This window comes from Peromyscus leucopus, chromosome 2 (genome assembly GCF_004664715.2).
Source record: "Peromyscus leucopus breed LL Stock chromosome 2, UCI_PerLeu_2.1, whole genome shotgun sequence".
In the NCBI taxonomy this organism is placed as follows: domain Eukaryota; kingdom Metazoa; phylum Chordata; class Mammalia; order Rodentia; family Cricetidae; genus Peromyscus; species Peromyscus leucopus.
The window spans coordinates 101,966,609-101,981,358 of record NC_051064.1 but is presented as its reverse complement, the minus strand read 5'-3'; the positions used below and the strand labels follow the sequence as shown (position 1 = coordinate 101,981,358).

At 39.4% G+C, this 14,750-nt stretch overlaps 1 protein-coding gene across 10 annotated transcripts in view; it reads left to right on the top strand.

Moving 5' to 3' along the window:
- The window catches only part of Dock7 (dedicator of cytokinesis 7), a 195,938-nt gene that overhangs the window by 163,389 nt on the left and 17,799 nt on the right, over positions 1–14,750 (top strand). For 5 of the 10 annotated variants that reach the window (XM_028870266.2, XM_028870263.2, XM_028870265.2 and 2 more), the window contains 6 exons: positions 1,083–1,241; positions 2,306–2,406; positions 5,067–5,259; positions 6,357–6,500; positions 7,883–8,014; positions 9,425–9,439. In XM_028870266.2, coding sequence (XP_028726099.1) covers positions 1,083–1,241; positions 2,306–2,406; positions 5,067–5,259; positions 6,357–6,500; positions 7,883–8,014; positions 9,425–9,439 — 744 coding nt within the window. Of the gene's footprint in view, positions 1–1,082; positions 1,242–2,305; positions 2,407–5,066; positions 5,260–6,356; positions 6,501–7,882; positions 8,015–9,424; positions 9,440–11,261; positions 11,684–14,750 lie in introns of those variants that run through there. The other 5 variants (XM_028870268.1, XM_028870264.1, XM_028870262.2 and 2 more) reach the window with 2 other exon arrangements.

Here is a 14,750-nt window from a genome sequence, read left to right as displayed (position 1 = left end):
GAGGTTCCTGTTCGAGTTCCTAAATTTTTCATTTCTAATTTTACCTCAATTTAGGTTTTTTTTTTTTTTATGAATTCCATTTCTACTTTCATGTCTTGAACTGTTTTCTTCCTTTTACTCCACTGTTTGTATTTTCATAGATTTCATTAGTGGATTCATAGCCTCTTGATTATATTCATAATAGCTATTTTGAAGTCTCTGTCCTGAGCTTCAGCTGTGTTGGAATATCTGGGGCCTGCTCTGGTAGGGTTCCTGGGCTCTAAGCAGAGACATGTTGTCCTGGCTGTTATTGATTGTGTTTTCACACCGGCATCTAGACATCCTGGTGTGGGATTACTGTAATTCTAGGTGTTGATATCTGGTCTTTCCTTTGTTGGGTGAATTTTCTGTTCTTGGTCTCTGTTGCCCTCTGGATGTAAGGAGCAAGTGATGCCTGTGGGTTGCCTGGTAGAGGATGCTTCCGAGTACCTCATGTGTGACCACTGGGGTTCCCAAGTAGAACTTGTTTCTAGGTGTTGCGAGCTGACACACAGGAATGGGGGTGGACTAGAATGGTGGGGGCACTGAGAAAGTCCACGGGAGGGAGGAAAGCCGGTCTGCCACAGAGATTTGATTCCCTAGAGGAGCTGGTGTCCTGGCCACCAGTGGGTTTCTGGGAAGTGTCTCTAGTGCTGGTGGCTGAGACAAAGGGATGGGGTGAGAAGGAAGGCCGTGGGAGACAATCTGCTGGGTTCCCTGGAAGAGAGACAGGAAGGAAAGGCCCCAGCAGGTGGTCTCTACAAATTGGAGGGTGGGAAGGAGAATAAAATCACTTACCTGAGTCCTGGGCCAGCATGGCCAGAGGATTCCCAGGAGAGACCATCTCTGGGTGATAGCTGGGTGAGACAAAGGAACAGGGTGAGGAAGGAAGGCTGTAGGAGAAAATCTGCTTAGTTACCTAGGAGCCTGTTATGTCCATTTTAAAATCAGGTTTTAATGCATATACTTCATTACTTTAAAATATCTTTCCCTCAGATTTTTTTTTTTTTTTTTTTTTTTTGGTTTACCAAATATATAATATATTGACAATTTCCCTTTCACAGAACTTTGCCAGAGTAAAAATGCAAGTAACAATGTCGTTGTCCTCTTTGGTGGGTACATCTCAGAATTTTAATGAAGAATTCTTAAGACGCTCTCTAAAAACTATTTTGACATATGCTGAAGAAGATCTAGAATTGAGGGACACAACATTTCCTGATCAGGTGAGAAATGCTACTATCTTAATTGTTTTAATTGCAATAAAGTTACCAAATAGGAACTTTCCAGATTGTTAAATAGTGGGTTAGTTGTTGTTGTTTTTCGAGACAGGGTTTCTCTGTGTAGTTTCAGTGCCTTTCCTGGATCTTGCTCTGTAGACCAGGTTGGCCTCCAACTCACAGAGATCCGCCTGTCTCTGCCTGCTGAGTGCTGGGATTAAAGGCGTGTGCCACCACTGCCCGGCTAAATAGTGGTTTTTAACTAAAGGATTAGACATATTTCTTTCCACATGTAACCCAGAGAAGACTGTTTCATAAAGCTGTCGTGTGTGTGTGTGTGTGTGTGTGTGTGTGTGTGTGTGTGTGTGTGTGTGTATTCTGTGTCTGTATGTAGTTATGAGTTCATACATGTGAAGGCCTAGAGGTCAAGATCAGATGTTGTTCCTTAGGCCATTCTCCACCTTAGCTCACTGAACCTGGCGCTTACTAGTTTGATTGGGATGGCTGACCAGTGAGGCACAAGGATCCTCCTGTCTTTGCCTCCCTGTGGGCTGGAATTATATGCAAATGCCAGTCATCATACCTGGCTTGTGGGTGCTGAGGACAAACTCAGATTCTCATGCTTGTATGGAGAGTGCTGTTCCAACTGAACCATCTCCACAGCCCTTCATTTTTAAAACAGTTGATATGGTTGCTGTTTAGTTCTGTCCATTTGTAACAGAACAGTAGGCTTAGGGGAGCAGACAGTGCTTTGTGATGGAACGTTCCTGCCTACTAGTCCAATAGTAATCTGCCTTTAATAAATGAGTTGTCGAGCTGCCTTGGGGCACGGTGAGAGACGGTTTTCCTTGTGCTCTTGTGGTCTCCATTGTGCTGCACCTGGTCCCTGCTCACAGCACCACATGCAGTGGGAAAGTCTAGTCTCCGGAGGGATCCAGGGAGTTCATGCCTCCCTTCCACACCCATATACTTGCTATAACTTGTTTTCAAAGCTCTGAAATAGCTCGCAAACTCATTTAATTATCAGGAATGCATGACAAAGAAAATGGTCGTATAATTCTCTACTCCAGGTCCAAGATCTGGTTTTCAACCTCCATATGATCCTTTCGGACACTGTTAAAATGAAGGAACACCAGGAGGATCCTGAAATGCTGATTGATCTCATGTACAGGTAGCCTTCATGTCATTCACTCACTCTTTGCCTTATGGGATTGGTAAGTCACCTGGGTAGCATTCAATGAGAAGAAATATGCAAAAATTATTGAAGTGACTTTCCAATATAAATGAAAAGGTCAAAATGCAATTTTACTTTTCATTGATGTGTGTGAATATTTTGCCTACATGTATGTCTGTGCACCATGTGTATGCCTGGTGTCTGCAGAGGCCAGAGACTGTTCTTTTTTGAGGCTACTTTTTCCTATTTTCTGTTACTGCTTTTTAACTGTTTTGTTTGGACTGGAGAGATGGTTCAACAGTTGAGAGCACTTATTGCTCTTCTAGAGGACACAGGTTCAGTGTCCAGCACCCATGTGGTAGGTCAGAACTATTGACAGCTGCAGTCCCAAAGGCCCTTCACTCTCTGGTCTCCATCAGCACCAGGCACATTATGTGCAGTGTATAGACATACATGAAGACAAAACACCCATATGTATAAAGTAAAAGTTAAAAACTTAATGTAGTCTGCAAGATCAGTTCTCAAGGCTACACCCAGGGTTGCAGAAAAGAATGCCTTCACAGCAGTGGGGCTTTAAGAAACGTTTTTATCTGAGGGTCTTTAGAAATAAATTTCTTTCTATCTCAAGGGGGAAAGACTCACTCATGATCTGAGGGTCATGCTCTTTATTTTTCTTCTTTTATTCTTTCTTTAAATCTCCAGCTCTAAATGTCTCTAATTCTCCAGTTCTAAATCTTTTCGTTCCAGTTCTCTTTTTTCCTCTGCTATAGCTCTAATTCTTCCTAAGTTCTATTTCTTTCTAGTTCTCCTTCATTCTACACAGCTATATACATATTTAACAAGAGGCTTCTGGCAATAAAAGGAAGAGTTACAAACACTACATCTGAAGGTCATAGCACATTCCTTGAGTAAACAATAAGGGGCAGAGCAATTTACCATGGCAGCACATGGGCGGGGACATGGTGCTCAGCATTTTCCCAGGCATTGACATTGAAAGCGTCCCAAACCTAAAAATATATTCTCTTATCCTGCTTGTAACCCCAGATCACAAGGAAGGGAACTTGTAGCCCTTTGTTTAGCTGGACATAAAGCTATTTCTCTCTGGACTTGATTAATTGTTATTCTTGTCCTTCATATAAATTTTAGGATTTAAACATAAACAGTTAGCTGAGCCTTGAGTTTTATATCATAAACTTAGGTTAGAGATTTGTGCAGAATGTTAATTGCTAAGGAATTTAGTAGGGAGGTGGCCGCTGGTTTCCATTATCAGCCAGGCTAGAGAAACTAGCATAGTATTTTAGGTTGCTTTGTGCTTAATAACCTTTGTTAGACATTTGCAATTCTGTCCTTGAACATATCTGTAAAGTTTTAACCCATGATCCATTTACAGAGACATTCAGTCTAGTTTGAATTTGTTCTGAGGCCCAAAATCAGCCAACTGAGAAGAAACTGCTGCCTTTTTTACACCAGTCTGAACCAGTGATAAAGAACAGGGCCTAAGTATCTTACAGTCTTCATGTAATAATAGATCTAGTTATGAAGCATATCCTAGTATATATTCTATATATCAAAATTATACAGTTTAATGAGAAGTCATCTTCCTGACCATCCACAGATATATGTGCCCATAAGATTGATATGTATTCATGAGATTACATATACACATCACATAAGATAACACATTACAGTGTAGTTATTGGGGAGATACCACAGCTGTTTCTGCACATACGAAATTACAGACAAGAACAACAGTTTGCAGAGTTGGTGGTCCCATAAGCCTTGCTTGAACAGGGTTCTCATCCATCAGAGAATTATTCATCTGGTGGGTTGACATCTGAATTGTCAGTTGCTAGCTGCTGTATCTGCTTTGTGGTCCACAGCAGCTCGTGACAAAAGCTAACTTCAGTTTGCTTTTATGTTGGTTTTTTGCAGTGCAAAGGATCAAAGGTAGAGCCTCAAAATACAGAGTGCTTGTCAAAAAAAGAAAGAATTTCTTTAAATAAATTTGGCATCTTAGACCTTGAACTTCTTAGAAAATTCCCAAACTCACATTTTGAGTGTGAAAAAACAATCTTTTCAGAAAACAATATGTGAATTTTTAACATAATATGAATTGTCATAATTTCAAATTATGGTTATATTTAAAGGTAGTGTTTCTAGGTACAGATTTTGAGAAACTTGTTATTCCCATTGTATCTTGATAAACATAGCAGCAAAACTGGGATTTTCCTTTCAATGTGGCCCTCTTTTTCACAGTTTTGCCCGTCATAAGACACACACACACACACACACACACACACACACACACACACGAAATTATTCTTTTCAAATAAAGATGATGTGATGAAACTACCTTATATATTTTCTAAATTTCCTTATATATTATATAAAATATGTATCTTATTTTATATTGTCTGATTTAAATTTGATAGTTTTCTGAGTAGCCAAGTTTTACTGTGGTGTGTCTCTTTACCTCAACCAGATGACACCACAGTGATTTCTTTATCCACACACCCTGACCCTTGCCAGCCACTTAGATGCTTGTTGTAACAGGCTGATGCAATAGCAGGAACTTGTCTGGTGAACTCTGAGCTTTCTGAACTCCTGCCTAGTCTGGGAAGCTGGTGGTGACTGAGAAGCATCTCTGTTCTGATTAGAATTGCCAAGGGCTACCAGACCTCTCCAGACCTGCGACTGACCTGGTTGCAGAACATGGCTGGAAAACACTCTGAACGAAGCAATCATGCCGAAGCTGCTCAGTGCCTGGTCCACTCAGCAGCACTTGTCGCTGAATACCTGAGCATGCTGGAGGACCGGAAGTATCTTCCTGTTGGATGTGTAACATTCCAGGTAGGAATCTGCTGTGTGTATGTGAGGTCAAGTTATGTCCTTTGATTTTAACTTGAACCTGGTTATATGAAATCCTTCAGTTTGTAGGGAAAGCAGAAAGTAAGGCCAGTGCCTGGCAAGGTGAATGAAAAGTGCATTGTGTTGTTCCTTTGTTCCACATCTGAGAATTTAATCAGAGTCTCACAGTACCAGGTGTGTACTTCACCCTGGGCTACATCTCCAGCCTATCAAAGAGGACTTGGTTTGTTTGTTTTGGTTTTGTTGTTGTTGATTGATTGATTGATTGATTGATTGATTGATTTTTCCAGAAAGAGTTTCTCTATGTAGCCCTGACTGTTCTGGAACTCACTCTGTAGACCAGGCTGGCCTCAAACTCAGAGATCCACCTGCCTCTGCCTCCCAAGTGCTGGGATTAAAGGCATGCGCCTCTGCCCATGGATTGCTTTTTTTTTGTTGTTGTTTTGTTTTGTTTTTTGATTTATGTATTTGCATTGGTGGTTGACTGTATATGTGTCTGTGTAAGGGTGTTGGATGACCCTAGAACTGGAGTTACAGACAGTGTGAGCTGCCATGTGGGTGCTGGGAATTAAACCCAGGTCCTCTGGAAAACAAGTCAGTGCTCTTAATCACTGAGCCATCCGTCTGGCCCCAAGGTCTTGGTTTTTAATTGTTGGAATGAGGGCTTCAATCCTGGGTCCTCTGGAAAAACAGCCAGTACTCTTAACTGCTGAGCCATCTTAATTTTCTTTCCCACAAATTTAAAAAAAAAAAAAAAAAAAAGAGTTGACTCATGATGTGCTATGGCACACCAGTGGAGATCAGAAGACAGCCTTCCCCACATTGTTATTGGGAAGTTACCTAGCAGCAGTTGTAATTTGATTGTTATCTTAGTACAGATGGTTGTAGAGACTTCTCTTTCCCATGGTGGAGGTATGCACAGGGGCTGAGCATGGGCTCTGCTACTTAAGCCCTACCCAGCTTCTGTTCTTTAACCTTAGATAATAGTTAAATCTAGCTGTCAGTTACTTCCTCATGTATATTTTTCATGCTAGGAAAGCAATTCATTGCCAAAACCTTTTCCATATTTTTCCCCCTAGAATATTTCATCTAACGTGTTAGAAGAGTCTGCTGTCTCAGATGATGTGGTATCTCCAGATGAAGAAGGCATTTGCTCTGGAAAGTACTTTACGGAGTCAGGGCTCGTGGGATTACTGGAACAAGCAGCTGCTTCCTTCTCTATGGTAGGTGACTTTGTTCTTCCTGTCCCCGCAGTTTCCTGATCGCTAATGACATGGGTGTCTGTGTTCTCTGCCTTGCCACCTTGCCTTTCCTTTGAGAACATTTGCCCAGGTGCCCTTAGGAACGGTCCTTCCAGATCTGTCACTGCGGCTCCTTTTATCCTAGTAATCTGTGGCTTGCCCCAGGTTAATCTGGGTCAATCTGCAGCAGTTATTTTCTTTGTTTACAAAATATTTTCTGAAACTCTTAAATTAAAAAAAAGAAGAAAATAAAACTTCTCTGAGCTTTTTAAGTTCTGGTAGAGTAACATGACTTTACAGCGTTTTTCCAGATGATTGGAGATTTGCCCCCCATATGTTGAGCTGTGCTTGTGGAGTGGTCCTTCCTGGGTAGGTTTTGGAGGACTGGCTCTTGCCTATCGGAGCATCCTGCATCCCTTGCCTGCCTTCTCTGCTTATAGCACACCAGTCTTTGTTCCCTCCCATCTGTATGTGAAGCATTGGAGCCGTCAAGGGAGCTCAGCAGGACATGTATGGAAGGAACATAGCCTAACCTCCTTGGGCTTCTTTGATCAAGTCCCTGCTTCCTTTGATTTGACTGCTTAGTGTTCAGTGTCCCAGCACCAAATTTTATATGAATTCTCTTTAATTGAATTTAGATTTTTAACTTAATTAAAGTAATTCCCAGGGTATTTTGCTTATGCTAAATGTATTTCCCTATTGAAGCTACATTGTTGCTTCACCATCCTCCTGTGAGCTTGTAGAGACTCACATCCGCACAGAAAGCCCACTTGCTGATCTGCGGAGCCCCGAGGAAGCTGCTGGCTCCTCTGTTAAGTGGTCCTCTGCTGTGAGAAAGAGTGCAGCAGCAGAACGAGAGCCTCACGCTGCCTTGAGAGAGTTAAAGACTTGTCCATGAATTGCTAGAAAGCAGCTTCCCGTGCCAGGTTACAATTCCAGAAAGCAAATGATTCAGGTTTTCCCAGAGGCCACAGATTATCTCATTGTAAGAGAATTGGGGATCTGTGACCAGTATAATAATTGAATTTCTTGCAGTTCTCAGGAGTTTATATGCACATATACACGTTTGCCTTAGTGGAGTCATTATAGATTAAACAGGACCAGGATGCCCAGTTCAAATTATATATCAACATAAATATTCATTTGTAGAGAGTATAAACACATACCCTCCTGAGTTCTTCCAGAGGAAATGATACATTAGATAAAATTGGTTATTAAGCTTTAATACAATTAAAAGTTAGACCTATTGAAAAAGCTTCAGTGGTGTTATCTTAATAAAAAATACAGTAAATTTACAAATTGTAACGGTCTTACTTTTCATTGATCTTAAAGAAAGCGCAATCTCACAGATATTATTTCTGTAGGCTGGCATGTACGAAGCAGTTAATGAGGTTTACAAAGTACTCATTCCTATTCATGAAGCTAATCGAGATGCAAAGAAGCTCTCCACAATCCATGGTAAACTTCAAGAAGCATTCAGCAAAATCGTCCATCAGGTAACAGTCCCCACTCCTAGCTTTATTAGTAGGGGGTCTAGAAACCTTAACATTGCCTTGTGCTCATGTCTAACGGGATCCCATGAAATGACCATTCTACTTGGGCTAAAAGAAGGTTCATAGCTAAACCCAGACTCATTAACAAAAAAAATGAGTAAATTTACCTAAAGTACTTCCCAAAGACTTTTTCCTAAACTTTTGAATTATTACTATTTAGCAATGTTTCAGGATCTTATTTTATTTTCTATATTACATTGTAGATTATAATTATGGATCTGATATTTAAATTAATATGTGTTCTTTTGTTGCCAAGCAGTTTTTATATATAAATTAACTTTTTGTGGAGTGGTATGAACTTCTAATGAATCCTGGTACTTTTTTACTGCTGTGTCTGTGTTTGTTTCTCCTACATTTGCACTGTTACACACAGTGTATTTCCAACATGAAAATAGTGATTGAAAAAAGTTCTTGCGTAATTTATAGAGTGATTTCAGTACTTTACTTCACTGTGTAGGCCACAGTAGCACTAAAATTAAAACCAAATTGAACATCCTTAGAAAGTGAAACAGACTTCACTGGTTGGTACCTTCTGACTGAGTCCTTGGCTCCACTGAAATCTTCTGTTGGGCCTCCTCCTCGTGCAGTGTTCTAGTCCCTTCCCACTCACGCCCTCTACAGGGTGCTGGAGAAGTGACTACCCACTCCAGCTGATACAGTATTAGAACTGCTGCACTATCTACCAACTTGACCACAATAGCCAACCTGTTACAGATGAATTAACAGACTCTGAAAGTAAACTAGACTGCTCCTGCTAGGCCGCACTCTGTTGTAATCTTCGAAAATATTGAAGTTGCAAAAGAAGATTAGTTAGGTCTCATAGTGGTAACAGATATTTTTAAATAATCAATTATGCGCATGCTGTGAGGAAGTTCATCTGCCTTGAGAGCTCTATGATGTAAATTATATGTGTCCAGTCTGGAACATGTAGAGCTATTAGTGGTTTTCTAGAAGGTTCCATCCATTTGATTGAGTTCCTGGTGTTTGGCCAAACTGCAATGTATGTCCTGTTTAGCCTGGACATTTCAGTGAAATGAAGCTCAGGGGAGTTAGAGATCTGAGTTAGATGCAGAGACAGAAGAGGCAGTAGATTAGGACCTCTTTCCCCAAAATGTGTCCTTCCACTTTACTTTCACTTTGAAAGCTTAGCTTTTTAAAGGTAAAATTTTGGATACTGAGTTTTGAACAAATGTTATAAAATTTCTGTCAGTCCTAAATGAAAGAATATGTGCTGTGTAAACTATTTTGCTATCCTCTGTGGTATGGTACCATGTGACTGAACTTCCTTTGGCCTTTTTGTTCTTTTGAACAGTGTTTTTATGACTTGCCCTTTTTTTACTTTTTATTACACAGAGTACTGGCTGGGAGGTAGGTAATGTCTTAGTTAGTTAAAGACACTAATGGATGGATTGGACCAGATTCCTTATGCCCATGCTTTGCCCACATGTGCTAGCTGTGGGCATTCTGTTGCTGTCTGCTTATCAACTGAATTCATTAACCAAAGAAATTTTGTTAAACTACTCTAAGTTATTTTAAGAACTTTTTGATTTAGAGGTTCTAGGCAGTGCATGGAAACCTGTTACACTAATGAGATTCTTTGGTAAATGAGCCACTGTGTGATCACTTTAGTTTGTTTTTATCCTTTGATGCATTTCTCTCATCAACACTTACACACAGATTTCTTTCTTAACCATATTGTTTCTCTCATTTACAGAGGTCGATTTATATGTTATTGCTCAGAGGTATAAATAGAAAACATTGTATTTTCTTTGATGCCATCAGTTAGGGGACATACCATTTTCTGTGTCTTTGTAGCAGAGAACAGTCATTTGTGTGTTAAACTGGGAATCCAGTCAGTAAGGATGGAGGCCAGCTCTGGTGATAACTAAAATGACTAAAATGTGGGCAGAAAATAGGCATGTTAGAATTGAAGAGACGATGTTTAATTTGATCATGAGTCACTTTGCCCTGTATATAGCGCATATGCACAGAGAGAGAGAGAAAGAGAGAGAGGCAGGGAGGGAGGGAGGGAGGGAGGGAGGGAGAGAAGGAAGGAAGGAAGGAAGGAAGGAAGGAAGGAAGGAAGGAAGGAAGGAAGGAAGGAAGGAAGGAAGGAAGTAAATAAATTCACTTTGGTCACTTAAATTTAGTTGGGGGAACAAGATAAAGAAATTAAGAAAACTTAACATTTAATTTGACCTCATTCTGATAGTGTTTATTACTTTATAATGAAGACTACATATGCTTGCTTTTATGTAGTAGTTAAATTTGGAAAAGTTAAATTTAAATTAAATCCTATCTGAAATTGCCATGAGGAATTGATTATAATAATTTTTCATCTGTAAAGAAGAGATTTCTATAAATTATGCCCTAATAGTGAAGAAAGTCTTTTGGGCTATGTGTGTTGTTAAGATTTTTGGCTTTGCCTCTCATCTTGTCATTAGACTACATTGGCTGAATAGGCTAGGCTGCTCTATTTGGTTCCCTGCAATCCTTGTTTGGGGACCCAGAAGAAAACTGTAGAGGCAGATGTTACTACTGGATGTCATTCCAGTTCTGAAAAAGCACCTACCCTCTGCTTATCTTTATATGAGCCAGCACTTGTACATCTGCCTCCATTCTCCAGATTAAATGTGCATGCCTTATTTATGCTTAAATATGATCTCTTGTTTCTGGGGCTTCATCTAGACATATGAAGAGTCTTGCCACGGCTATTTTCGAGGGATAAAGTTCCTCATGGACATTCTAACATGAAATAGAATTAGCTGAAAACTAGACATAAAATTAAGAATATATTAAAACCTCTGAGCAGTTTTTTATAAGTCTGCTTGATGCTAAATCGACCCCTGGACGATATGCCCTCTGCGACTGTGACTTACTCCCATTCTCCCATCATGTCCCTGCATGGTAAAAGTTGCACAGACCTGTCCCTCGTTTGCATTCTTGTCACCGCCTCTGCTGGACCTTCAGCTTCAGCATCTGGATTTGTTGCACGTGTGTTTTTTTTTTTTTTTTTTTTTTGCTATCCCTTGTTAAACTTAAGTGGATGCTTGCGTTTTAAAAATGTGTTTGCTGCCATATGCTGCTTAAATGTTTTGAAATTCCCCTAATTAAAATGCTTTCTGTTTTCTCTCTCTTGCCCCTGGTTGCTGACCTACTCCCTACTTTTACTATTGTCTATTGTGGTAAGTTCCTATCTTGTGAATATTTTCCTGTTTGACTCTGACGGCTTCAATGATTTCATTTTTTTTTTTTTCTCAAACTGTTTCTAAGCTAATTTCTTAGTGTTCTCATAGAACTCTCATTGGATTAATACCTCGTAAGGACAATTTTTATTTGTAGAAGGTTTCTTGACTCTGCAGTGTTCCTCAATTTACATTTTATTCTTGATTTGGTAGAATTTATTTGACTTGGCAAAGCTTTCTGGAGAGGAGAGAGAGCCCTCAACTATGATATTTAGCAGTTTACTAAAGTATTTACATGTCAGTGGTCTGTTTTGAAATTCTGCCACTGTTGACTGCTCTGCCACATTTTGCTCCTCATTATCTGTCTGCTGTTTGCTTTTATTTTAATTTTTCCCAAAATCCATTTGTTCTTCTTGAAATAATAGGAAATAAATCATTTCCTATGGTATACTTAAATTATTTTTTTAATGTTTCATTTTTGTGTGAATATGGGATGGCCATTTCACCTTTTGTGTGTATCCATTTTTTCTTTCAAAAGATGCATTTGTTCATTTGCCAAATAGTTATCAATCTGTATGAAGAAATTTACCACTGGAAGCTGACATTTTCCAAAAACAACTCTTCAAATATTGATAATATAGTTATATGACATTTTCTCTATTTAAAAAAATATATATATAACAACCTATTCCTTTAAAAGACATTACCATACCTTACTCCATGTAGCTTATAGAATCCACCTGCTAGAGAAAATCAAATTAGCTTTATAAAGACAATCCCTGATGGATTACCAAAGAGAGAGAGACCCACTAGTCTTTGACATAGAAGCATCTAAAATGATTGCCTGAACTTATTACTGAGTTAGGTGAACATAAATGTATTTATACTTTGGTTGTTGTGTGCTCAGAAACACTGGCTATGCTTTTGGCTCCTACACTAATGTGGAGTTAAATATTGTAATTCGTCCAAGTAAATAAGATGAATGCAAAACTAGAATAGCTGGTTAAAATGAGGGGAAGAATGAACACTGAAGGAGATTTTTTTTTTAATTTTGTTTTATTTTGTTTTAGGATGGAACATAAAGGTGCTTTTAGGTAGTTGAGTGGAGAATTTGTGATACTTTACAAGAGGAGAAGAAATATAGGTATAAAGCACGCATGGGTCTTCACCTCAGGACCCATGAGCTGTGCTGGCTGAGGGGGCAGTGAGTGGGAAGAGCAACAGCTGAGAGGCAGTGCTCTGTGGAGTTGGTGCCTCCCTGGTAGTAGACGTTAAGTGGATTTAGTAAGACCATGCTGTACGACTTTGTTTTGCTTCTCTGCTGGCTTGGGTCAGCAAACTGTAGATGATATTAGATATGACATCTTTGGGGGGATATGTAATGATCAGAATTGAACCTCTGATAAGACTATAGAGCTATACATAGCTAGGCTGTATCTGAGAAGAGTATGTCTGTTAAATGACCACTGATCTTTACATTGGATTGTACAAGAAAGATCTGCAAAATGCAAAAGCAGTTATTGTAGAGGATGGCACTGTAACATGAAGGAAGATAAAACAAACAGAGAAGTGGAGGTAATTCTATAGTGAATTACTCAGCAGAAATGTTTATAATCCCAGGACTCAGGAGGCTGAGGCACGAAGACCAGGGGTTCAAGGCCAGTCTTAGCTACATAGGGAGTTCTCAGATACCCTGGACTACAAGAAACCCTGTTTTAAAGCCAGAACAAAACAAAAAATAAGTTAAAAATCAATTGAATTATTCAAAGAAATTCACAAGAGTTCTTAAGAAAAACCCCAGAGAATTGGCGACATTGCAGGTGGTTTTCATGTCCTAGTGTTTGTACTTGTGTGTGGACTATGGAGAAGAACCAGATTGGGATTCCAAATAAAAATACTGGAGTTATCCTCTAGCCCCATCACTTACCACAGTGTGATCATAGGCAAGGGGTTTTGTTGTTGTTTTGGTTTGGGTTGTTTTTTTTTTTTACTTTGTTTTATCTGTAAGATGAAAAAAAATAGTGGTACTAATCACAGAATTACTAAATATTAATGTAATGCATGTAGGCTGGGCATACTGTTTGTTGTGTGCCTGTAATTTCAGCACTAGTGACTGAAGCAGGAGGACTAAGAGTTCAAGGCCAGCATAGGCTACAAAATCTAAAAATAAAATAAAAGGGAAGTTAATATGATACATATAAAGTGTTTATAACACAGTAAATACTCAAAAGCTGTTGAGATCACTTTTTACTGTTGCTTTGTTTACATCACTGATATTAACATAACTGTCACTTGAAATCTGTTGGTTTTGTTGTTGTTGCTATAATGAATGAATTCTAGACAAGTGCTGGGCTGCTGAGCTATCACCCAGCTCCTCTTGAAATCTTAGTGTAAGAGTTAGGTTAGCCGGGCGGTGGTGGCGCACGCCTTTAATCCCAGCACTCAGGAGGCAGAGCCGGGCGGATCTCTGTGAGTTCGAGGCCAGCCTGGGCTACAGAGTGAGCTCCAGGAAAGGCACAAAGCTACGCAAAGAAACCCTGTCTCGAAAAACCAAAATAAATAAATAAATAAATAAATAAAAAATAAATAAATAAATAAATAAATAATAAATAAATAGTTAGGTTAATAGGCCAGGTGCGATGTCACAGGCCTATAATCCCAGCTATTCCAGAGAAGCACGCAAGAGGATTGCATGTTTGAAGCTAGCCTGGAAACCGCAGCAAGGCCTTGTCTCATGATAGAAAACAGAAAGGAAAAAAGGGTTGAGATATCATTTCTTTGATAGAGTACTTGCCTAAAGCGTGAAAGGCCCTGGGATCAATTCCTATGTGTCCCTCCCCGGCCCTCTCAAAACAATTAGGTTAATAAAATGTTCCATGTATTATGTTCCCAAACGGAAATCGTGGCTAGAAGAACCTGATAAATGGTCTTTAAGAAGAACAGACCTAGCAGAAGGGAAAGATGACCGCTGTATAAGGCATGACTGTGCCTGTGTGGAAACCAACTAGCATAGTGGAAACAGCCGAATGAAGATGAGCAGTCACAGAATTGGTGTCATTGTGGAAGTATGCCACTAGCCCGACAGGTTTCTCCTTCCTAAAGAAAACAAAGCTAGAACAGATGGAAAATAGATTTGACATGGGAGGTGATTTTCTCTGCTGGTTTATAGTTTCATCACCCACAGAGTTAAGAAAGCCATAAGTAAAACTGCTTAGGAAGAATATGCCATGTATAGTTGGGGGAGTGATGTGAAATTCAGAATGAATTCTGAACAGTAAAAGGAAGTAATGTTAAATTATAGGAAAGTAATTCAAAAAAAAAACAAGTATCAAAACTGAAAAAAAAAATTAAGTTGAATGTCTTACTGGAAGTGAAGCTATGTGATTATGCTTTGATAAACTGGATACAGTCCAGCAGCTCAGTGATAGGGAGTTCTAAATTGTAATATGGTTGCTCAGATTATTGGCCTTTCCCTTTATCTAGCCTCACCCTCT